The following is a 22,674-nucleotide window of genomic DNA, read 5'->3' on the forward strand; positions in this document are numbered from 1 at the left end:
GATCCAGCTGTTCCTGAAGACCTATCCCTGGACCATTCAGGCATAACCAGATCTTTGTTTTTTCCTTCCTTTTTTACTTAAGTTACTCTGTGTTGGGTTTTTGTCATTTGTAACAAAGAGTCTTAATGGGTATCCATCCACCCATCCATCCGTCTAGAAGTCCTAGCTGTGCGGGGTTGACACATCACTTTCCTAAGACTCAGTCTCTGCATCTGTAAAATGGGAGTTTCATCACCTACCTTATGGGCAGTTTCAAGGAGTAATGGGCAACCCATGCAGAGTACCATTCTCGTACCCAAGGCAGAGGAGGGCTCAGTAAATTTCCCTCCGATCCCCTTTTCTGTCTAAATCCTGCCCCACCCCTGCACAGGTGTGTCTGGAGAGCCAAGGCAGGATCCACACCCCAGCAGGTCCACAGCCTCCGGAGCAGTAGAATCTGATTGGTACAGCCTTTATTGTTTCTCCAGCATTTTCCAGAAGAATGATGTCGTTTGAGGGCCGCAGGGGGTGGGGGGAGTAAAAAATAACATAAACACACTGAACAGAAACGCAGGAGGGCAGCTCGAGGGGCTGAGATTGGGTGTTTGGGGCAGAGACGGGGAAGGCCTGGGGTAGTCACAGCCTCTTAGCTTTCGGCCACCAGAGAGAAGAATTCTGCAAAAGAAGAGGAAAGAGAGGTGAGTCAGAGGGGGACGGTGTGGAAGGACTCGCCATGGCCTGACGGCCGGGCCCTGCACGGTGCTTCCTCCTGGCTCTCCCCTCTGCTGCAGGCCTGGAGTGATGGAATGAGTGAGTGTGGGCACGAATGAATGAATGAATGAAGTCAATGAGAAACGGCGAGCCTATCATCATCTCTCTTTTGTTTGTTTTACTTAGAAAAAAGTTTTACTTCCAGTGTCATTGCCATACGGTGTAGGTCTATTCGTTTCAGTGGGTATAATAAAGTGATTCAACACTTTCGTGTAGTACTCAGTGCTCATCCGGGTCAGTATACTCTTTTTCTTTTAATGTTTATTTTATTTTTGAGACAGAGAGACAGAGCACGACTGGGGGAGAGGCAGAGAGAGAGGGAGACACAGACTCCGAAGCAGGCTCCAGGTTCCGAGCCATCAGCACAGACCCCGATGCGGGGCTCGAACCCATGAACTACGAGACCGTGACCTGAGCGGAAGTCTGAGGCTTAACCGACTGAGCCACCCAGGCGCCCCTTTGCTAGAGATATTCTTTGATTGGCTGCAAATCTTCTCCTCCCCAGCAGTGAGGTGGTCAAGGAAAGAAGGTGAGGCAGGGAAAAAAAACCAAAAAACCTCTCGATCTGCTATGTCTTTATCAGCCTTTTGTATTTCTTCCGTAAGTTTTCTGCTCATCTATACTCTCTTTCAAAAAAAAAAAAAAGAAAGAAAGAAAGAAAAAGAAAAGAAAAGAAAGTAAAAGGTGATTCCAGTGAGCAACCTGATTCAAGAGCCATTGTGTGTTTTTCCTCCTCAGGGGGCTCAACAAGACCATGGAGGACTGGAGGAGGTGACATCTCCGTGCCGCTCAGACGGATGAGTGCGTACAGGTGCTCAGAATGAGCTGGGCCCTGTCTCCCACAGCTCCTCATTTAACTGACCATCACGCAGGAAACTGGGAGTGATTCCCACTTTACAGAAGTTCGGGAAACTGAGGCCCAGAGAGACGTGGCTTTTCAGAGCCTCCAGGGCTGTAAGGGGCTGAGCTGGGACTTAAGACCGGGGGTCCAGCTCCCTCCACGTGACTTGCGGTCGAGTCCACGGTGGGGTCACGTGCCCTCCCGCCCCAGGAACATCCACCTGCCCGGCTTCGCCGAACACTAAGTAATGATGTCAGAGATTGGTGTCAGCACTGGGAGGAGATCCAGTGTCCCCCACTGAATCCATCCCCGCCTAAATAAACAAAGGGGTGTCTCCGACCAGGTGAGGGGAGGCACAAGGGAGCCAGAGATGATTCTTGCCCTGAAGGAGCTTCTGGTCTGGTCAGGGAAGAAACAGTACCTGGCAGGACATGCTCCATGCTTCTGGCCTCTTTTCTTAATCTCAAGCTCGCTGGGGGCATTCCCACCACAGGACCTTTGCACCTGCCGTTCTCTCTGCCTGGTGGGCGCTCAGACTTCCTCACGGCTGTGTTCCCAAGTCAGCTGTCCCTCCTCCTGGGGCCTTCTCTGGCCATTCTGGTGATGGTGGTGACCCTCCCCTACCGTGATCCTCTTTGCCATCACCATTTCTTGCCCTGCGCACAGCGCTTACCCCTCTTGAAACACTTTGGGGTACGTTCCTGCTTAGTCCCTTGTGATCTGCCTCTCCCGCTGGAACAGAAAGCTCCAGGGCCCGCCCACCTTGTTTCCTGCCCCACCCACCACCCACCTCCGAGCCAGACCCTGAGAGGCCGCACGTGTTTGTGAACAGTTTGCCGATGGATGGCGGGCCCAGAGACTTCGCTGTCACCGGGAGAAGAGGTGCCTTCTGTTTAAGGCGTCAGCAAAACTTCAGAGGGCATGTGGCTTCTGATAGAGTCCTGCGAGAAGATGTGGGGTTCCCACAGGAGAAAGCAGATGGCAGGGAAGGGATCAACAGGCAGGGGCCTTTGGCAGGCAGGGGCTCAGAAGGCAGGAAACAATGGGCTGGATTTGGGGAATGCCCAGTAGCCATTTCTGGGCTGGCACCCCCTAAATCTGGCTCTGCCGCTTATGGGCTGTGTGACCTCAGACAAAGCGCTTGGCCTCTCTGAGCCTCCCTGTCATCATCCATAAAAGGAAGAGAAGTCAGCGCGCTTCTTGAGTTGGGAGAAGGCGAGAAGAGCCAGCAAATCTCTGCCCCCCACCCCCAGGAGCTCCCCTGCCCCTGGTTCTCCATGCCCCTCACCTGGGGCGTCCTTGCTGCGGCAGTCCTAGGGGCTAGTGCCCCGCGGCCAGGTCTTCTGAGACCTTTATTTGGAATAAAGGGGGGCCCAGGGGATGTCTGCCCGGTTGTTTTTTCTCTCCGGGAGACAAGAGAGGACAGGAAGGAGTTTGCCACCCTCTGCCACGAGACATCTCTGAGATGCTGCATCCCCAGCCCGCCAGCGTGTGGGGCCCCAGGGCCGTCCCCATCACGTCTAGAAAGGATTGAGAGTAAGGGTTCCAGGCCCAGCCTGGCGCGTTTGCTGGGAAACATGCCTCTCTGGGTGTCGGTCCGGGTGTCGATCTGTCGGTGTGTGAAGGTAGGGGACACTAATGATTTCTTGTGAAAACATGGCTTCAGGGTATCAGAAGTACGTGGGGCTCCTCGGGGCGCGTCCCCGCCTCCCCAGACCTTGTACGAGGCACGTATGTCAACCCCCACCATGCAATCTCTTAGTTTGCATCCTGTGCCCCCACAGTCACGTGGAATGTCAGCCCTGGGGGACGCTGGGGGAGGGGTGTATAGAACTCTCCATGCTACTGTCGCAGCTCTTCTGTAAAGCCAGCATTATGTTCAGATAAAAAAGCGAAAAAACTGATCCCTGCCCTGCGGAGGGACACGTGCCTGGGCTCCTTGCCTTTCTGGGGTTTGAGCTGGGAAGTGGACGCCACCCTCTCCTGTCCCCAGGCTGTCCTCGAGGACAGGGAAGGCAAGGGACCTGGGTGTGGGCGTCTAGGTATCGACTGGAGGTGGGAGAGAGGTGGGGGAGTCCTCTAACTGGTCCTGAAAACCCCCGGGGCTGCAGGCTGAGTGATGACAGCGACTGGCCGGGATGGACCCGGAGCACCAGGTACTCTAAAAATCCCTCCCGTGGGTGGGGACCAACGCGTCTGCTTCCTCAGCCAGGAGCTCCTGTGACCCTGTGACAGCACCTCGGGAGACAGGTGGTGCTTGTCGTCAGTGCTGTGATCAGCATTGTCCGTTTTTATAGGATTTAAGAATTCTTGGGGTGCCTGGGTGGCTTGGTCGGTTAAGCGTCCGACTTCGGCTCAGGTCATGATCTCACGGTCCGTGAGTTCGAGCCCCGTGTCGGGCTCTGTGCTGACAGCTCGGAGCCTGGAGCCTGTTTCGGGTTCTGTGTCTCCCTCTCTCTCTGCTCCTCACCTGTTCATGCTCTGTCTCTCTCTGTCTCAAAAATAAATAAACGAACGTTAAAGAAATTAAAAAAAAAAAAAGAATTCTTGGGGCGCCTGGGTGGCTCAGTCGGTTAAGCGGCCGACTTCGGCTCAGGTCATGATCTCTTGGTCCGTGGGTTCGAGCCCCGCATCAGGCTCTGTGCTGACAGCTCAGAGCCTGGACCCTGTTTCAGATTCTGTGTCTCCCTCTCTCTCTGCCCCTCCCCTGTTCATGCTCTGTCTCTCCCTGTCTCAAAAATAAATAAAACGTTAAAAAAAAAAAAAGAATTTTTATGCATGGAATGCAAAATGCAAAGCATTCTATATATATTATGTCATTGGATTCTCACAACTACTGCATGGCAAGGATGCTTCTGTCTGCATTTTACAGATGGGGAAACGGAGGCCCCAGAGGTAATTAGCTTGGCCGAGATCACACAGCACACGTGAGTCAAGCTACTGCTTTTAGGCTCCTTTCTGAACCCCGGAGCTTTCCGACCTACTTTGACCTAGGCATAGAGTGACACAGGAGCCAGCTCAGATATTGCCACCCCCGTGACTCTGTCATATCAGCCCCTTTTTATTTACTTCCTGGTGCTTAGCACTCTCCGAAATGAACTTATTTATGTACTTACTTATTTTTGTCGGTCTCCCCCTACTAGAGTGTAAACTCCAGGCTTGTCCACCAGCCTCCTAGCATACAGTGTGCCCACCGGCCCACAACAGGTGCTAATGAACAAATGCCAAATGGGTGGACTGATGGAGAGATGGACAGATGGAAGGATGGATGGATGGAAAGATGGAGGGATGGATGGATGGGTCACGAGTCCTCCTTAGGGTCCAACAAATTCTGACTTGCCTCATGTCTAGTTTTCACAACAGCCCGGGAGCTGAGTGGGGTGATTCCCACTTTATAGATGGGGAACCGGAGGCCCGGAGAAGTGAAGTGTCAAGGCCATGCAGCAAATAAGAGGCAGAGGCAGGATTTGGCCTGTGGTCCCAGGAACACCCTCTCCATGAGTGCGGAGAGGCCATTCCTGCTTGGGCTAGCGTCCCAGATCGGGCGGAAGCAGGGACTCCCTCAACCTGCCATTTAATCTGGAAAGCTGGCCAGAGCCCATATATCCTGTCCTCGGGCACTAAGTTTGCTCTGCGCTAGACTAAAAGGAGACATGAGTCCGTCTGCCAATACCAGCTCATGGAGAGGCTGTTCAAAGGGGAAGCTGGTCCTTAACAGTTTCCCGACCCCCACTGACCCCCCCCAACCCCCACCCTAGAAATCAAGGGGCGCCTGGGTGGCTCAGTTGGTTGAGCGTCTGACTTCGGCTCAGGTCATGATCTCACGGCTCATGAGTTGGAGTCCCTGCATCGGGCTCTGTGCTGACAGCTCGGAGCCTGGAGCCGGCTTGGGATTCAGTCTGCGGCTCTCTCTGCCCCTCCCCCCACTCACGCTCTTCTAAATATAAAAAATAAAACATAAAAAAAAAAAAAAAGAAATCACGGGTCCTGGGACTGCTCATCCGCAAGGAGCCAGTGAATGCCTTCACCCGGAGTGGCATTTGGTGGGGTCAGCATGAGGGGGACCAAGGAATGCCAACCACGGGTCTCTCCCGTGGCAGTCAGGCCACTTGGACTGGGATATATCTTGGACCTGCGGGGTTTTCAAAAGCTTCTGAAAACAGACTCCTTTGCCCACCCTGGGATCCACTCTGAAGCAGCCAGCACGGCACGAAGGCCACACGCCCCGGCTTTTTGCAGAGAACACTAGATTCTAATTTTATCCTCCCAGAAGCTAGCAGGGCATTTTGTAGACAAATTGAGGGCAGAGGTCACCTCTTCCGTACCTTTCGTTTGTGCCTCAGGGCAGAGTTCTTAGGAATCAGCCAATTAACAAACAGCCCTCTTATCAAAAGGAAAAAAAAAAAAAAACTCTCCTCTAAAATGTCCAGGTTTCCCCTTAAGGAAAAACAAATGAGCAAAACATCCAAAGCCTTGCGGAAGTCTAGGTCAATTGATTTGGCGGAGGGATGCTGGGACGACGGATGGGGAGGAGGTTCTGACCTTGGTCCTGCCTCCCGCTCCCGCCCCCGCCCCCGCCCCCGCGCCCTCACCCCTCCAGGTCTCAGTTTGCTCCTGTGTGCAATGTCAGGTCGAGGAGATGCCTTTCCAGCTCTCGCAGAGAGCCTCGAGCAAGGGATCGGGGAGGCAACTCCTGCCTCCCACTCATTCTTGCTTCCATGACCTTGGGCGGGACACGTCGCCTTACTGTGCCTCAGTTTCCCCATCTGTAAAAGGGAGCTCCTTGGCTCCTTTAGAGGAACCGGCGCTAAAGCCCCTGTCACCGGCCTGATCTGTAGCCGGCGCGCAGCATTTGGTAGGCTGTATACAGGTTAATTCCACCTCCCTTGGGTCTCCTCTCCATCCGACACAGGTTGGAGCTTCGAAATGTCAACAAAAATCCTGAGGCAAAGACAAGGAGGGGGTGGGCAGCAGAGGGCAGGGGGGCGGTCCAAAAGATCGAGAGCCGACCTACCGCAACTTGCCCGCACCACCTACGCCATCCGAGCTAGGAGCCCCCCTCCAGCACGCCCATCTGAGGACACTCGGGCTCTGCCCCTCAGTTTCCACGTCTGTGAAATGGGGATACCGAGAGCATCTCCTCATAGGGTTTCTGGTGAGGACTACATGAGATAATGGGTGAGACGCGTCTGCTGTGTTGGTGCCCAGCACACCGAGGGAGCACCTCTAAATCCAGATGGGAGGGAGAGCATCCCTCTGGAAGGACGCAGAGCCCCACCTCTGCCCCCTGAGTCCTCCCTGGAGATCCCCAAGGGCCAGCCTGCAGTTTCTTCCTCATCCACTTAGAAAAGAACGAGGGGGTGGCGACGGGGAGGCTCAGAGGGCGAGAGGGCGCAGCCTTCTCCTGTCTCATAGGAAACTGCAGTTAGCCTAATTAGGTCGGTCCCAGTCCCAGGGCCGTGGGGATTGGACAAATTTAGAAGCTATTGACAGGTGAGACCAGCACATGCTGACGGCCCAGAGAGAAACTGAGATGGACCTTGAGTCAGCTCTTGGAAGCCTCTTTCCTTCCCTCTGTCGTGACCACCGGGATGGAGGCACCGGCCTCTTGGTTTATCACCTCGCCTCTAAATAGCTCCCGGGCTAGGTTGCTTATAAATCAGTATTGCAAACAGGGATCACTTTCCCACCTGGGGGGGGGAGCGGGAGGCGGGGTTATTTGGGGTCAAGCCAGATGGTGGCAGGGAGCGGCCTAAACGGTCCTGGGGGCTCACTCCGTGCCAGGCACTTCCCTGGCTGTCACCCCATTTCCTCTGCACTGGCTCTCTCGTCCCCATGTTACTGACAGGGAAACTGAGGCCGTGAGTCACTCGGCCAGGAAGATTCTAATGCCGGCGTGGGGTGCATCTCTCTCTCTCTCTCTCTCTCTCTCTCTCTCTCTCTCTCAGAGGCTGGGATTCTGACTCACGCCAGGACCCATGGAGGCAGGAGAGGGATAAATGGAGAGGGGACATCTTCCCGCCCCCTCCCTACTGTCCCTTCTCACAGGAGTGCTGCTGCCTCCCCCTTAGCGCCACACAGGCCGGACTTAGGGCATCCGCTGGGGAATTAAAGCAAGCATCTCGCTAAGCCCAGAAACCATTTATAACTGGAATGTCTCGGCCCAGCCTGGCGGAGGGAGTGACAGAGTCAGGGGACTCGGGTTCCCTGCCGCCACGGATTTCTGTGTGACTTTGGCGCTTAACGCCCACTGGGCCTCAGTTTCCACAACTCTCAGTGGGGGAATCACAGACTCTGTCCCCCCCCCCCCCTTATAGGGCTGATGTGACGACGCGGGGAGACGGGACAAAACGCCACCCGCTTTAGGGCTCCACCACCAGGACTGCGGCTGGCCCTGAGGTGCTCATCCGGCCTTGCCTGGAAATCAAATCCCGACCTCTCCTTCCGTCCCTCTCACTTTCCTCCCGTCTTAGACCCCATTTCGTCTTCTTTGAGGGCTGGTGTTCGTTCCGCAAGGGTTTCGAGGAGGCTTCCGAGAGAAAGCACACATACAAAATAGGAGGGAAGGGGTCGTTTCCAGAACACTCACTTAATTCAAGCAACGGCCCTTTGAGATGGGTATTTTTATCCCCACTCTGGGAGGAGGAGATAGATGGCCAGGGAGAGAAAAAGGCTTGGCCGTCCACACTGCTCGCGGGGTGCGCAGGTCGTATTTTCTGCCTGACTTTAGGTGTTTCGGCCCAAGGGCGCCCGCCTGCCCACCACGTCAAATGGGCTGCTTACGGATGAGAACAGATTTCGCCAGAAGGAAGCAGAAAAGGCAGATGCCTCGGGGCACATGAGTGGAGCAGACTGCAGTGGTCCAGGGATAATTAAGACTAAATTTTTCAGGGGCGCCTGGGTGGCGCCGTCGGTTAAGCGTCCGACTTCAGCCAGGTCACGATCTCGCGGTCCGCGAGTTCCAGCCCCGCGTCGGGCTCTGGGCCGATGGCTCGGAGCCTGGAGCCTGTTTCCGATTCTGTGTCTCCCTCTCTCTCTGCCCCTCCCCCGTTCATGCTCTGTCTCTCTCTGTCCCAAAAATAAATAAAAAACGTTGAAAAAAAAAAAATTAAAAAAAAAAAAAAAAAAAAAAAGACTAAATTTTTCAGCCACCGAAGCAAAAAAGCAAACCACAGGCTCTTGAGCTGGAATAGCCTGGAAGCATAGGAAACAGGACCCATCACAGTGTCGGGTTTCAGGGAACCGGTAACTAGATGGCGTGTGTGTGTGTGTGTGTGTGTGTGTGTGTGTGTGGGTGTTGTGTGGGTGATAACCACTCGTCCTGTCAGCCTGCACGGTCCACACGGGCAGGCATTGGGAGTGGAGAGCCCAGGCCGGGGACGCGTCCTGGTGAGAGGCAGGGTGGCGGCGGGGGGTGGGGGGCGGGGAGGGGTCCTGGCTGGACCTCTGAGCCTCAGTCCTGCCCCTGCTACTGAGCGACCCTGGACACGTAACCTCCCCGTGCCTCTGTCTCCTCATTTGTAGAAGGGGGAAGTGTGATAGCACCTGCCTTCTAGGATTTTTGTAAGGCAGTGGTTCTCAAAGTACGGTCCCCGGAGCAGGAGTGCCACCTGGGAACTTGGTGGAAAGGCCCACACCTGGGCCCCACTCCAGGCCAAAGGACTCAGGAGCTCTGGGGGTCGGGCCTCCACCAGGTCGTCCTGAGTTTGAACTGTGTGGGCGGACAGACCTGGCTTTGCATCCAGCGTCCCTTAGGCACTGGCCCTTCTCTTTCCGCATCTGTACCTCCGTCCTCTGTCACAGGTGACGTGTGCTGAGTTCAGCACTGGGCCGGGCACACATTGCCACCTTGGTGACGATTCGCTCTTCCTACCCCCAGCAAACCAACCTTCTTGCCCCTTTCTAAACATCCCTAAACTTCCCAGCCTTATGCCTTTGCTAAACCCGACGCCTTGCCCGGGGCTCCGCAGGGACGGCCCCCCACCCCAGACTCCAGCCTGTGGCTTCCTGCCCACAGCCTCCAATCTGCCGAAACGCCTCCGTTCCTCCCTCTCCAAAAGGCTTCTCTGCACCTCCCTGGTGTCGCCGTTCTTTCGTGCACCTGTACCTAGAGCTGTAAGCGACGTGTGGATGGAAGGGAAATAGTGTCACGGCCACCGTTTGCCGAGTACTCACAATGCTCTGGGCCCCGCACTCAACGTGCACGGTGTCACGGAATCCTCACAAATGCCAGTGACCCATGCGTTGTCCGTGCCCAGTTTATCAATGGGCAGCTGGGGCTCCGGGTGGCTGAGCCACTGCTCCGGGGCACCCAGCCAGCAAATAGCGCCGCTGGGAGTAGGGTCTAATTCATCTTTGCCTCCCTGATAGCCTGGCACAGGCTTAGCACTCGGGAAATGTCTGTTAGATCAGTTGCAAAAGTTGAGTTATCTCTTTAAAATATGAGTTCGGCAGGGAGGGAGAGAGGGAGGGAGGCAGGCAGGGAAGCAGCCTAGGATCTGGCCTGGTTTTTCTTTATCATGTAGGTTCTTCCAGAACAGCCAACCCTGGGGCCCCCGCCCCCACCTAAGTGGCTTGCTGAGGAGGGGGTGTGGGGACAGGTGCCACTCACTGGAACGCACCAAGACCAGTCACCCATTTCTCTCCCGCACTTTCGGCTCAGGCTCCTTTCAAGTCACCTCCCTCCTTTGCAGTCACGGGAGAGACAGCTGGGACTAGAAGGCCAGGCGCCCGGCTGCGTCTGACCCTGTCTCCATTTTGGTCGCGGACAGAAAACTTTAATACACTACACGCACATTCGGAAGCGTTTTAACTTTCCCAGAGCAGTTTCGTGTTGACAGCCACTTAATTTTCACAACGAGCCCGAGCAGGTCCTAGGATGAAACTACGCACCTCCCTTGGACCGTTACGAGCTGCGGGCACAGCTTGTGGGAAAGAGTTCTTCCAAAGCCTTGTTCCCCCACTTATGTCCTAGCTCTTTGAACAGGCTAAGCACCTTCAGCCTCAGTTTGCCCATCTGCAAAACGGAGATCATTCTCAAGGCTGTTGGGATGCTAAGGAAGGCAACGCTGCTGGGGGGTGCTCTGGGGGTGCTCGTTACACCTCAGCGGAGAAGCATGCGGGGACCACCAGCCTCTCTGGAAGCCTGTTCTGAAAGCAAAGCTTGAAAAGCAAGGCCCAGATATCCCTTTTCCTAATTCCTAGCTGATTGCTGGCTGGCTCTTTTTCCTGGCTCCCCTTCAGGGCCGGAACGGTATGTTTGGGCAAAGCCAGAACAGGTCTTGAAACCTGAAGTTACAGGATACCAGGACAAGATGTTGAGGAGGATGGAAGATAAGGAATTTCCATCTCTGGAATTTGAGAACAGGAGGGCCCACAGGGCCCTTGGGGATCAGTTGGCCTCATCTCCTCGGATTACAGATGGGAGACTGAGACCCAGAGAAGGAGAGAGACGGCCCAAGGTCACACAGCCAGTTGGGGCAGAGCTGGGACCGGAACTCAGGCAAAAGTTGCAGGCAAAAGTCAGGGGAAAAACAAAATCCCAAATCATCCTTGATTCCCTATGCAGCAGGGAGAAAAAAAAGAGAATCCGTTCCTTTCGGGTTGTTCAAATTTAGAAAAAATGTACCAGTTGTGTGTGTGTGTGTGTGTGTGTGTGTGTGTGTGTGTGTGCCTGGCTTACATGACAGAGCTCTCAGACCCAATGCATTTCCTTCTAATCCCAGGGAGTACAGGACTACCTCTCCTCTCCCCTTCACGGGACAGCGATAGCTCCAAGCTTTTAGCATCCAAACATCCCAAGATCCATGATGTGTTCAGGCCCCAGGTCATGGTTACTCACCATCGATATCAATCTTGCCGTCCCCATTCGTATCGCCAGCGGTCATCAGCATCTTGGTTTCTTTCACAGACAGGTCTCTGGCATCTGGGTAGAAGCCCTTTAGGATGAATCTGGGGAGAAAAGCCAGGGAGGGAGTCAGGTGGAGGTCACCTTGCAGGGACAGGTACGGGCCACCGGGCTAGGCAGCAAGTGGGGGACACGTATGCAGCTGGGCTGGGCGTCACGGGTGGGTGTGCAGAGAAGGACAGGCTGTCCTCCGCAAAATGTGGACCCCACGCCAGGCAGGGCACCTGCATTCGTTTATTTATTCGGCCAACACCACAAACGCAAAAGTGTCTTCTCTGTGCCAGGGCCGTGCTGGAAAGTGGGAGCACGGAGCAGGAAGGCACCTAAAACAATGAGGCGGAGGTCAAGACCGCACGGTGTGATGGGTGCGATGGTGAGGAACTAGAGAAGGGTGCTCAGAGGACGCATCCATCCCACCTGGGGTGAGGGGGAGAGTCAGGGAGGCTTCCGGGAGAAGGTGACATCTGGAGAACAAGCAGAAGTCAGCCCGTGGCGGGGGGGGGGGGGGGGGGGGGAGGGCGGCGGGGGGGGGGGAGGGTGGGTAGAAGGGGAAGGTTCTAGGCAAAGGGTACCCTTGTGGGATGATCTGGGGTGAGACTGAGACTGGATGGACAGGGAAGTCCCTATTGCGAGGCCTCTCTCCACACCATCCCCCTTCTCTTGAAGATGAAATCCAAGGCAGTCTTGGCCAGAGAGTGACGTAAGACGAGCCTGGTGGGCAGCGACGAGCCGGGTGCGTTTTCCTAGTGATGACCTTCCCCTCCTCCGCTTTGCTCCCAGGACTCCTGACCCTCAAAGTTGGTTCTGCATCACCACCTTGCCCGGACACTGCTTTAGCTGCACTGTTACAGAAGTGCAGGGGGCGGGGTGGGGAGGGTCTGCGGGATGGTGGAGGGTGCCTTTTAGGCAAATGACAATCAACGAACTAAATACTCGGGATAGCGCTCCCTGTCTTGCGTGTGGTGTGAAGCATCCAGAAAACCTGCCTCTTCACGTGTATTAAATTATTAAGTAGCACCCTTCCGTTAGCCATATTAAGTGGCTATAATTTAACCTAGTTAGTTGCACTTTCTGCTGCGGATTTTATTCCTCCGGAAGCAACGGCGGTCAGGCAGAGTTATTTTCTGCCAACGGTGCAGAGACAAGGGCAGCCCTGATGGGAACTCGGCAGTAAGAATCCCAGCCCCCCACGCCCCCTCAGCCGGGGCCGTCCCCGCAGGCCTCAGTTTACCCCAGCTCATCCTCCTCGATGAAGCCGCTCTTGTCTTTATCCAGGATGCGGAACACCCTCTTTATGTCATCCGGGCTCTTCTTCTTCAGGCCGACCATTTGGAAGAACTTTTTGTAGTCGAAGGAGTCGACAGCTGTGGGGGGTGGAGAGCAACGGGTTAAATGACAAAGAAGGGGCGGGAGGGAAGGGCAGGAGAATGGGGGTGCCACAGCATTTGCCGACTGATCTCCCTGTGCTGGTGCTGGGGGGGAGAGAGGGGTGTACCTGGGTGGGAGGGCTGAAGGAGCCCAGACCAGGGGACGGGTGCTTTGCCCAAGGTCACGCGGCTGGAGGTGGGAGAGGTGGGTTTGCCCCCACGCTCCGCCCTACCCTTCGCTGATGGCAGAAGTAGCCTTTGAAGGCAGCGGGGCGTCCCGGGTTCCATGAAGGCTTTTGGGTGGTGGCCGAACGGGGGCGGGCAGGGGAATGGGAGGCGTTGTGAACACGGTGTGGTGTATCTTGGTGGGGGGCGGTGGTCAGCCTTTTTTTTCCGGCCACAGATGGTGTTGCCAGAAAATCGACAGAGGGAGGACAGGTGTTTCTCAAGGTCACACAGCGGGAGGAGGAGGAGGAAGGGGGGAGGCCCCAGAAATGGTGGCTTTGCTGCAGATATCCATCCCAGCGGGAGTTGGGGGCGTGTTAGAAGTCTCCCTGGGAATTCCCAGTTAAGTTCCTTCTCAGAGGGGGAAGGTGGGTCAAGGAGAAGAGGGTGGGCTATCGCAGTACCCCAGGAGCGTGGTCTCCCAGAGCTTCTTACCCTGAGGAAGGGACACCAAGCAGAAAGGAAACGAGAGGCCCCCTCCCCAATTTTCTATGTCCTGTGCTCCCTTTCAGGACCCTAGAGAGGGTAATTTGGGGGTGTGGCAGGGAGGGGTCCTGCTGAGAGCCACGTTCTCCCCTCAGCCTTTGGCCGAGGGAAGTTGCTCTGTCCACCTCTGCCACTCCAGTAGGGGACCGAGACCGGAAGGTGACCTTAGTTCTAATCCCCCTCCTGCCCTGCTAGGTGACCTTGGGCAAGTTTCTGGCCCTCTCCCAGCCTCAGTTTCTCCACCTGGATGAGGGGAGAGAGGAGGCAGGTAGCAGCTAAGAGCTCAAAAGCCCAGGGCAGCTCAGAGAGGTGGGGATGCCTGCCTGCTCCCCGCCCTTGGCCGCCTAAGGAGGCTGGAAGTTGGAAGCGCTGAGGATGCTGTGCGCAGGGCTGGGCAGAGCAGAGCGCCAGCTGCGGGAAGGTCACCCCGCTCGCGGGACAGTGGAGGTGGCTGGGGGGAGCTGTTGGGGGGGTGCTCTGACTCCCAGAGAGGGGCTTGGACAGTCAGGGAGCCAACAACCGCAAGCCGGAACAGTCCTGTTCTAAACGGGGGGGGGGGGGTGGGGTGGGGGGGGTGGGGGGGGTGTCTCCGAAAGGGGCTGCTTGGAGAGAAGGCGGGCGCACCTGCAACCCCTCCAAGTGCCTTAACGGGAGGTATCGAGCGCCCACAAGGACCCGAAGGTCCCGCTTTCCACCCCGGTCTTTGCCCTTGGTCCCGGATCCCGAGTCCTCGCAGCAGCGCGGCCACCCGGCAAGTTTCGCTGGGCCTCCCCACCCGCTCCCTGCGCCAAGTCCCGCCCGAGAGGAGTTTGGGAAATGGCGAGGAGCCCCCTGCTCCGTCCTGCCAGCGCCCCGCAGGAAGCGTGGGCAGAGGAGCGCGCGGGAGCACTGGCCCTCCCGCGGGGGTGCCGGGGCCAGGGTGGTGGATCCGGGGAGAAGTCTGGGGAGGGGAGCGCGCTTGCTCACCGGTAAAGGCCTCCACCGCCTTCTTGATGTCCTCAGCGTCGAGCAAGTCTGTCATCAACATCCTGCAACTGTTGGAGCGGGCAGAGCAAGTGCGAGAAGATTAAAAAGTGCTTTTCTTATCATTTCTGCTCATATGACCAGCGCTGCAGTGCTGCGCGCCGGGCGCACGCCCGCCGGCCTGGCGCAGAGCCAGGGGGCGCGGGGCTGGGCGCGCAGCCAGAGCCGCTCAGTCCCGCCGCCGCGCTGGCCGGGCAGACGCGCGGACCCGCTGTCTCTCCCGCACCGCCCCCGCCGGGGTCCTGGCGATCCCAGGGGGCCGCGCGGCCAGGGTGCCCGGGGAGGGGGCGACCTCTGGAATTTATGGGGCTGGAGGGTTCGCCTGCCGTCAAGGGCGCGCAGGAGGCGCCAGCCTGGTGCAGCGCAGCGTCTCGGGTCGGTGCACCTCGGAGGCTGTCCCGCCACCTCGGGGAGGATACGGGACTGTCGGGGGTGGGGGGGCGAGCCCAAACCCCGGTGGGTCCCTCGGCCCTGCTCCCATTCTCTCTCCGCTCCTACCTCAGCCTCTGCTCTTGTCTGTCCTGGATGCAAATTTATGCTGCAAAATCTGAGCGCTGAGGTCTGGAAATCTGACCCCACGGGGGATGGCCGGGAGGAGGTGGCAGGGATGGGCGGGGCTGCTCAGGCCCTCCTCCCGGTGCCCCATCCCACATCTGGCCAGGGATGCCCTGAAACCTTCTTCTTCTTTCTTTCCTAGTCCGACTTTCCAAAGAACTGTTTTCAGATCTCCACTAACTACTCGGCTTCTCTGGTCTCCTGAGCCACTGAACATGGGAGTACAGTGGGGGCTCAGACTGCTGCCCCCGCAAACCCTTTGGGAGAGGGTGGGGCGGGGAGAGGCTACTTGAAATCTTTATGTCCCCTGTCCCCACTTGGAGACCAGAAGACTCACATTTGGGGAGAAGGTGGTTACCTTCAGACCACACTTTGGAGACAAGCGAAGCAGGTTTTATGGCTTGAACTTCACCTCTGGGAAATGTGGACACTTCCCAATCGTAGGCAGCCAGAGACCAGTTGCATTCTTTCCCACAGTCCCCCAAGGATTCGGGCTGCAACCAGCTGCCTCTAGAGTGTGAGGAATGCTGGACGGGGAGTCAGGATGCCTGGGTTCCGGATCTGCGGCTGTGCTGAGTGCCTGTGTGACCTTGGGCAGTGACCTTCCCCTTTTCTGGTCTTCTGTCTCCCTGTGTTGGTGGTATTGATGGTCCCTTGTGGTGGGATCTTTAGACTCTGGCGGAAGGTGTAGGCGGGTGTTCAGAGGCTGAGGCTGGTGACACTTGGTGGGCGGCCGGGGAGAGCTGTCCAGCTGCTGGAGTTCTGGCACGCTGGCTGTCAACACCGTCTCCCTCGGCTCAGCCCTGGACGGCTGCCCTTCCTGGAAACCTTAGGACAACACCGCTCCGGTTGCCCCCTGCCTGTGAGTCAGCTCCTTCAGTCGACAGCCCTCCAGCCGGCTTCCCAGGAGCAGAGGCTGCAGCTCCTGACATGCTGTCTCTTGCCGCCGGGTCTTCCGCGGACCCCTCAACTGCCCCCGCCATCCCTGCCCCCAGACGAGCTGTTAACGTGGATGTGCTGGGCTTCTGTGCTATCATTTCGGCCCTCAGGCTCAGCTCACTCCAGGGGCCTATTTGGAGAGTCTGTTTCCCTAGCTGAAGGAGCCTCATGCTATGCTGGTGGGGAAACTGAGGCCAGAGCAAGTCAGTGAATGGCCGAAGGACGCACAGCAAGGCAGTGGCAGAGAGGGAGCCCCTCCCGGATCTGCTGGCTTGGAATTCAGTGACCCTTGTCCTTGGAGCCCCTCCCCGTTGCCCAGGACCCAGCCCTGTCAAGTCCCACGAGTGTGCCACAGACCACGCCCAAACACTGACCCCTGTGGCAAAGGCTGGAGCCACTGGGCAGGCCCATCCTCCCTCCTTTCCCCTATCTCTGCCTGCTAGACAAGCCTTCCAACAACTTGGCACCCTCTCTGGGCCGGAGCCCACCCGCCAGAGCACCAGATGTTATTGGGTCGGCCTGCCAGCCCTCCATCCCCTTCCTCCTGCCTCCACTGCCCACTCATGGACCTCCTCTGATGGCATCACCAGAGTCCGCAGACGTCTGGCTCCACCCATCTCATCCCACAGGTGGGGAGCCTGAGGCCCGGCCACGGGGAGGGCTCTGCCCCAGGCCACACCAGGCATTAGGCTGGAGAGCCCAGGAATTTGTACTCTCAGCCCTGGACCCCACAGCGGCGGACCTTCCAGCACCCCCCTCCCAGCCCCGTGTGGCTGTGGGAAGGGGCAATGTGACTGTCCCGTCCAGCTGGCTTCCTCCCCACGGTAGCCCCCCGTCCTCCTCCAACCTCAGTCCCTGCCACTCACCTCGGGTGGGGGTGGAGGGCTGGAACCTTCGCTGAAAGGCTGGGCAGGTGGGAGGTCCTGCAGGGAAGTGAGCCTGGTGGGGGGGGGGGGGGTGGCCACCTATATAGGCTTCTGCTCTGGCTATTTTGGGAGGTGGCGCTACCCCCAGCCCTCGGCCCCCTCCCCTTCCGGTGTCAGGTACTTCCCAACTACGGTGCTGGGTGTCTGTATCACATTCACCCTCCCTGGTTCCATCAAGCCAGGCCTATTAATAACCCTTGGCCCCTGCCTCCCTCCAGCACCCACAATCGAGGCCCGGGCAGGGCTCGCCTCCTCCGTGAAGACTTCCGCGACCACTTTAGATGGAAGCCCTGTCTCGGCCCTCCAGAATCCTGCAGAAAAGGAAGAGAAGAAGTGGGCAGATGAAGAAACAGGAACAGTCTCTGTGCACAGGGTGGGGCTCGGTTCTTGTATATACATCATCTCCGCATCACAGACTTGCTGTCCAGGCCTGGTCACGTCTGCGTGGATGAGGAAATGGCACAAAGACGTCAGGTGTTAGGGAAGTCACTACCCAAAGCCGTGAACCTGGAGCCCTGGATCCCGGAGTGGGGCCCAGCACTTTCGGGACACGATCCAGTGCCTGGAGATGTGTGTTCTGGGTGTTTTCTGACAAGCCCCTTCCTCTCTTTGCATTCCTGTCTCCCCATCTGGAAAATGAGCTCAAGTAGGTGCCAACTTCACTCTGTAGATGGCTTGGGAGGGGGCGGGTCTAGGAACCGCCCTGAGATTATACGCGGAAAGTCACATGCAGGTATGTTCTTGTGAAACGAAGGCCCACAGCTTTTATGAGACGGTCAAAGGGATCTCTGGCATGATCTGTCTGGCATCGGAGATGACCATCTACGGGGTGTGTTTTGAAAAGCACGAATGAATGAATGGGTGAATGAATGAATTTAGCAAATTACTTATTGAGTATCTAGTGTGAACACCATAAAAGTTTCCTTTCCTCATCCCCGACCTGAAAAGAATCTCCAGGGCCCTGACATCATCCACAGGGAAGTTCCGTTCTTAACAGTGATGGGAGGAGGGCTGGCCTCTATGCAAAGTCTGTTTGGGACAGAGGCTGACCGTCACTGATCACTGGAGCAGAGGCTGGACTGACTGGGGAAGCCGGTGCTAGAGCCTGGATATGGAGTCCATCCAGCATGTCCTGATGGAGGGGTCTGGACTCTGGCCTAGCATGACAGTAATGGCAGTGGGGAGGAGCGAGGAGATAGGGAACAGCTTGGAGGAGACTCTCCCCGACTTGGTGGCTGTGTCGAACAAGACGGACAAACCCAAGTTTGCAGGCCGGGGGTTCATTGGGCGATGGAGGTGCGGCCTCGGAAGGTGGCTAGTCTGGGGAGATGACGCGGAGTTGAGAATCTTGGTATGTGAGGGCTGAGGGAGGCTCCGTAGTGATCTACTCCGACCTGCTCACGGGAAAGTGAAGAAGCCAAAGCCAAGGTGAGAGACCCAAATCACGCGGAGAGCGGTGGACAAGCCAGGACCTCGCGTTGGATCTGGGATGCCTGGGGGACATTCTGGTGGAGATGCCCAGAGGTCCGCATTCCAGAGAGAGGTCGGAGCTGGTCACAGGGCTTTGGTGGTCATCAAAGGCGGCGGGGGGTGGGGGGCGGTCAAGGGCTTGAGGTCACAGGCATGGCTGAGCTCAGCAAGGCAGGAATGAGACAGAGTCTTAAGGACTGAATGTTGAGGGAGATCCCTCGCTGGGGTCTAGGAAAATCATCACCCTCATTTGTTGAGCACCACGTTGATCACGGTGTGCACGGCAACCTGGTCTTACCCTTGGCTTTGCCTTCCCTGTTTTACTAATGAGGGAACAAGGCTAAGAAAGGTTAGGTGACTTGCCTAAGGTCACACAGCGGAGCTAGGACTTAAACCCAGGTGTCTCTAACCCCAAAGCCCTTGCTCCTTTCTACTCCACCATCTTCCTTTTTAAAAAAAATAATATTTATTTATTTTATTTATTTTTTTAGAGCACAGGGGAGGGGCAAAGAGAGTGGGAGACAGAATCCCAAGCAGGCTCCACACTGCCAGCACAGAGCCCGACACGGGACTCCATCCCACCAACCATGAGATCGTGACCCGAGCCGAAATCAAGAGTCGGACGCTTCACCCAACTGAGCCACCCAGGCGCCCCTCTACCATCTTGCTCCTTGAAAAGACTACCAGAAGATACGTGCTGGGGTCAGAGCCCGTCACAGCTGAATGCTTGGGAGCCAGGATGGCCTTCCTCTCTATCCCCACGTGTCTTTTTCATGTGCCTGTAATCAAGCAGATCTACATGGGGTGGACCATCGTGTGGGGGTTCATTTGTTGAGAACCTACGGTGAGCTCGGTGCTATATGCGTGCTGTTCTATGTTACCCTCATTATGATCCTCGGAGGTTTGAAGAGATAGACGCTGAGAGAACTTTAGTGACTTCTCCCAGATCACACAGCGAGGTCTATTTTCCCAGCAATGCCTTGCGCTACGACTCGGCCACCTTCCCAGGCTGACTGTGTCCCCTGAGGGTTACAAGATGGCCCTCCCCTGCGGTGCTATAAACTTGCAGTCCAAGTCCCTCGGGGACAGGGGAGTCCGCTGCCCCAAGATCTTGGTCGAAAGTCCCAGCACTGAGTGTCAGTGGCTATGGTTATCTTGGTTTGGTCAAACACCGTCCCTGAAGCAGTCCAAGCAGCAGCCTGGAGGGCACAGAATGTCAACACCATTGGACCTACGAGAGGAGGGGGCCTGTCCCTGGACCAAGGGGCAAGGGATTCAGGTGGTCAAAGCCCATGAACTGTTCACTGGGTGAGTCTCTGAGGCGACCAAGTAAGCCAGGCGCAAGGGAAGGTTGGGCCCTAAGTCCTCGGTGAGTTTGATAACAGTATGCATTAACCTTCTGTAATGACTCACTCTGGGGCCCAAAGTGGCCTTCCTGGCCTTGAGATCCCCTGCCCCTCATCGAGGACTGACAGGCCGCCACTCCCATCCCCTTGGGCATCTGCTTAGAGACAGCCACCCCACCCAGTGGAATTTCCCCCTAGCTGCTGTTTCGTACTGTGAACAGCCATGAGGCAGCCCGATGGATAGGCGGCTGTCATATCCCCATGCTGATTCCACTTCTATCCTCTGGGACCCAGTACTGTGCGGGGCCTTCAGCTGGACCCATCCCCGTATAGGTTTCCGAAGCGGATCCCATGATCCTCTTTTAACAGATGGCAAAACTGAGGTTCAGAGACAGGTCCCAAGGCACACCAGGGCCAGAGCCTGGTCTGTCTGTCTCCATGCCCGTCCAGTGTCCAGTGCTCTCCCCCAAGCCCGCTCTGGCCTCCTAGCTGGTGGAGGGCAGGAGGCCCCGTGCGCGTGGGTCAGCAGTCTCTTGGCTGCTGTCTGCCAGGAGACGAAGCATTCAGCTGTTCGCTTCGCTGGTGATATTTCATTCGTTCACACTATTTCCACCTGCTGTGGCCGGGAACAGGATACAGAGTTCGTCGCATCCAGGGCCCTAGCGGGCTGGGTGGACGCGGCAGGATCTAATCATATTTATGAGGTCAGCCCTGTGATATGACGTGTATTAATTCGGAGGAATCTGGGCCCCGTTCCTGTGCCTGTGGCCTTGTTCCCCTCCTGCCTCTCGCCTGTATTTAAGCACAGTTTCGCCACCGAGACGGAGGCCAAGCGGTAGGGGGTCCTAAGGGTCGTAAGGGCACTTAGGGTCCCGACAGTGGCACTGCCACTTTACCCACTGTGTGACCATCAGCCAGCTGCCTCACCTCTCTGGGCCTCAGTTCCTTCGTGGGTAAAATGACGCCGAAGAGGAAGTGTTAAATGAGATCACGCCGGAGTAGGGCTTCGGCGGCTACAATATCCTACACCAATGATAATCAGGGTGGTTATCGTTGTGAGGAACGTACCCTTGATCCTGTCCTGCCGCTGGATGATGGGACCCTGGAGTGGCCTTATGGAAAGAAACCAGCCCCTGACCACCCCTCCCTGGTTTTCCCGGGACGGTCTCTGACCCCGGGGATGCAGAGCCTTGCTGGGGAAGTCGGGAGCCACAGATGCTCGGAGGAGGGGGAGAACGCAGAGTGGGAGGGCGGGAGGGGCTGCGAGCGGGGTGTCCCCCCCTCCCCCAGTGCCATCTTGGATGAGGCCGGGATCTGAACGTGAGCCAGGGTTGAGCCCATGAGCCGAGGAGGTTGTGGCTCTTGGCCACCTGGCTTTGGTTCCTTTTCTTGAAAACCCCATCCCGTCTCAGTGGTGCTCAGGGGAAACCAGCGAACAGTTTGGTCCCTGTGTGGGCTGGAGCTGGTCCCTGTGTGGGCTGGGTCCCTGTGTGGAGGGGAGCAGGACACCCCGTGGCCATGGCTGTGGAAATTGGAAGAGTTGGGGGAAATACGTGATGGGCGGACTCTGGGATTCTCCCTTCTCGCACTGTGCCGGGTGACGTGCACGGAGAAGCAGACAGAGGATGGTCTACTGAGGTTGTTAGGGTTCTCTTGGCTCCCAGATACCCGCTGGAATCAGGGGAGCAGACGGCATGGAGCCTTGCGCCCAGCTCAGATCAGTAAGGCGGCCCGAGATGAGACAGGCAATGGGCTTTCTCACAGTATCGTCTCTTCCTCAGCTTCTCCTGGCTCCTGGCTCCATCACAACCCACATCCCACAGCAGAGTCAGAATGACTGTCGGAGGGGTGCGTGTGCCTGTGATGTGTGTGTGTATGTGTGTGGTTGCATGTGTATGTGTGTGCGGGTGCACATGGGCACGTCGGTAGCTGCAGGGGGCGGGTAATGAGTCCCCGTGTGTTGGTGTGGGACCCCGGACCAGCCCTTCTTGCTTCCTGCCTCTCGGGATGGCCGCTGCCCGGCGCTGCCTTGGGTGGCCGAGGGGCTCTGACAATGCACACATGTGCTCTCCAGCATCCTGATTTTGCGGCCAAATCAGCCAAATACGAATGTCCGGAACTCTCTCATAGCCAGCGGGAGAAACAAGGGACTCATCTGGAGACATGTATCTGTACCCCAGTATCGTGGACCGAGTGTGGCCCCCAAATTCGTCTGTCGGAATCCTACCCCGCAGGGCCTCGGAATGGGACTGTATTTGGAGATAGGGCCTCTGCAGAGGCGGTGAAGGTAACACGAACTCAGCAGGGTGGGCCTAATCCGAGGTGACTGGTGTCCTTAGAGGGAAAGGACACAGGCACGTACGGAGGGAGACACGTGAACACATGGGGTGGGGCGGGGGAGGGAGGGCAGTCATCTGCAAGTTCAAGAGCCAGGCCTCAGAAGCAGTCTCGAACTTCCAGCCCCCAGAGCTGTGAGGAAGTAAATGTCTGTCGTCTAAGCCTCCCCCCACCGACTCAGAGGCTGGACCACGTTCTTGGGACAACTCTCCAGGTCCCTTGAAATGGCTCCCTTTCCTCTCTTTAAAAATTTTTTTATTTAACTTTTTTTTTTTTTTTTTGAGGGTAAGTAGGGAGAAGGAGCATTTTAGCACCGAGGTACGTGGATTATTTCCAGAATAGTTTAACACTCAACTGCCCAGTTTTATCGAAGCTAATTTTCCCCAAAGTTGGCACTGTTCCCAGCTGCAGGCGGTCCTTGCCTTGCCCGGTAGCGTCAGACCCTAAAAATGGCCATTTAAAAAACACTCTCAACAATTGATGGGGAAAGCGACCTTTAAAA

The 22,674-nt window shown here is 56.8% G+C and overlaps 1 protein-coding gene across 3 annotated transcripts; it reads right to left on the reverse strand.

Moving 5' to 3' along the window:
• Window positions 1-435: 435 nt before the first annotated feature.
• PVALB (parvalbumin) lies at window positions 436-17,037 on the reverse strand. Of its 3 annotated transcripts, none has more exons than XM_078449155.1 (5): window positions 16,960-17,037; window positions 14,543-14,610; window positions 12,730-12,862; window positions 11,433-11,542; window positions 436-654 (listed from the first exon to the last, which is right to left on the reverse strand). In XM_078449155.1, the coding sequence occupies exons 2-5, from the start codon at window positions 14,601-14,603 to the stop codon at window positions 626-628; spliced, it is 333 nt and encodes a 110-aa protein (XP_078305281.1). In that variant the 5' UTR covers window positions 14,604-14,610; window positions 16,960-17,037; the 3' UTR covers window positions 436-625. The 3 variants fall into 3 exon arrangements, with proteins under 3 accessions (XP_078305281.1, XP_078305284.1, XP_078305282.1); XM_078449158.2 differs by lacking the exon at window positions 16,960-17,037 and adding an exon at window positions 15,513-15,977; XM_078449156.2 differs by lacking the exon at window positions 16,960-17,037 and adding an exon at window positions 15,098-15,128.
• Window positions 17,038-22,674: the final 5,637 nt, after the last annotated feature.

The sequence above is a fragment of the Panthera onca genome, chromosome B4, assembly GCF_046562875.1.
Source record: "Panthera onca isolate mPanOnc1 chromosome B4, mPanOnc1 haplotype 2, whole genome shotgun sequence".
NCBI classification, from domain to species: Eukaryota; Metazoa; Chordata; class Mammalia; order Carnivora; family Felidae; genus Panthera; species Panthera onca.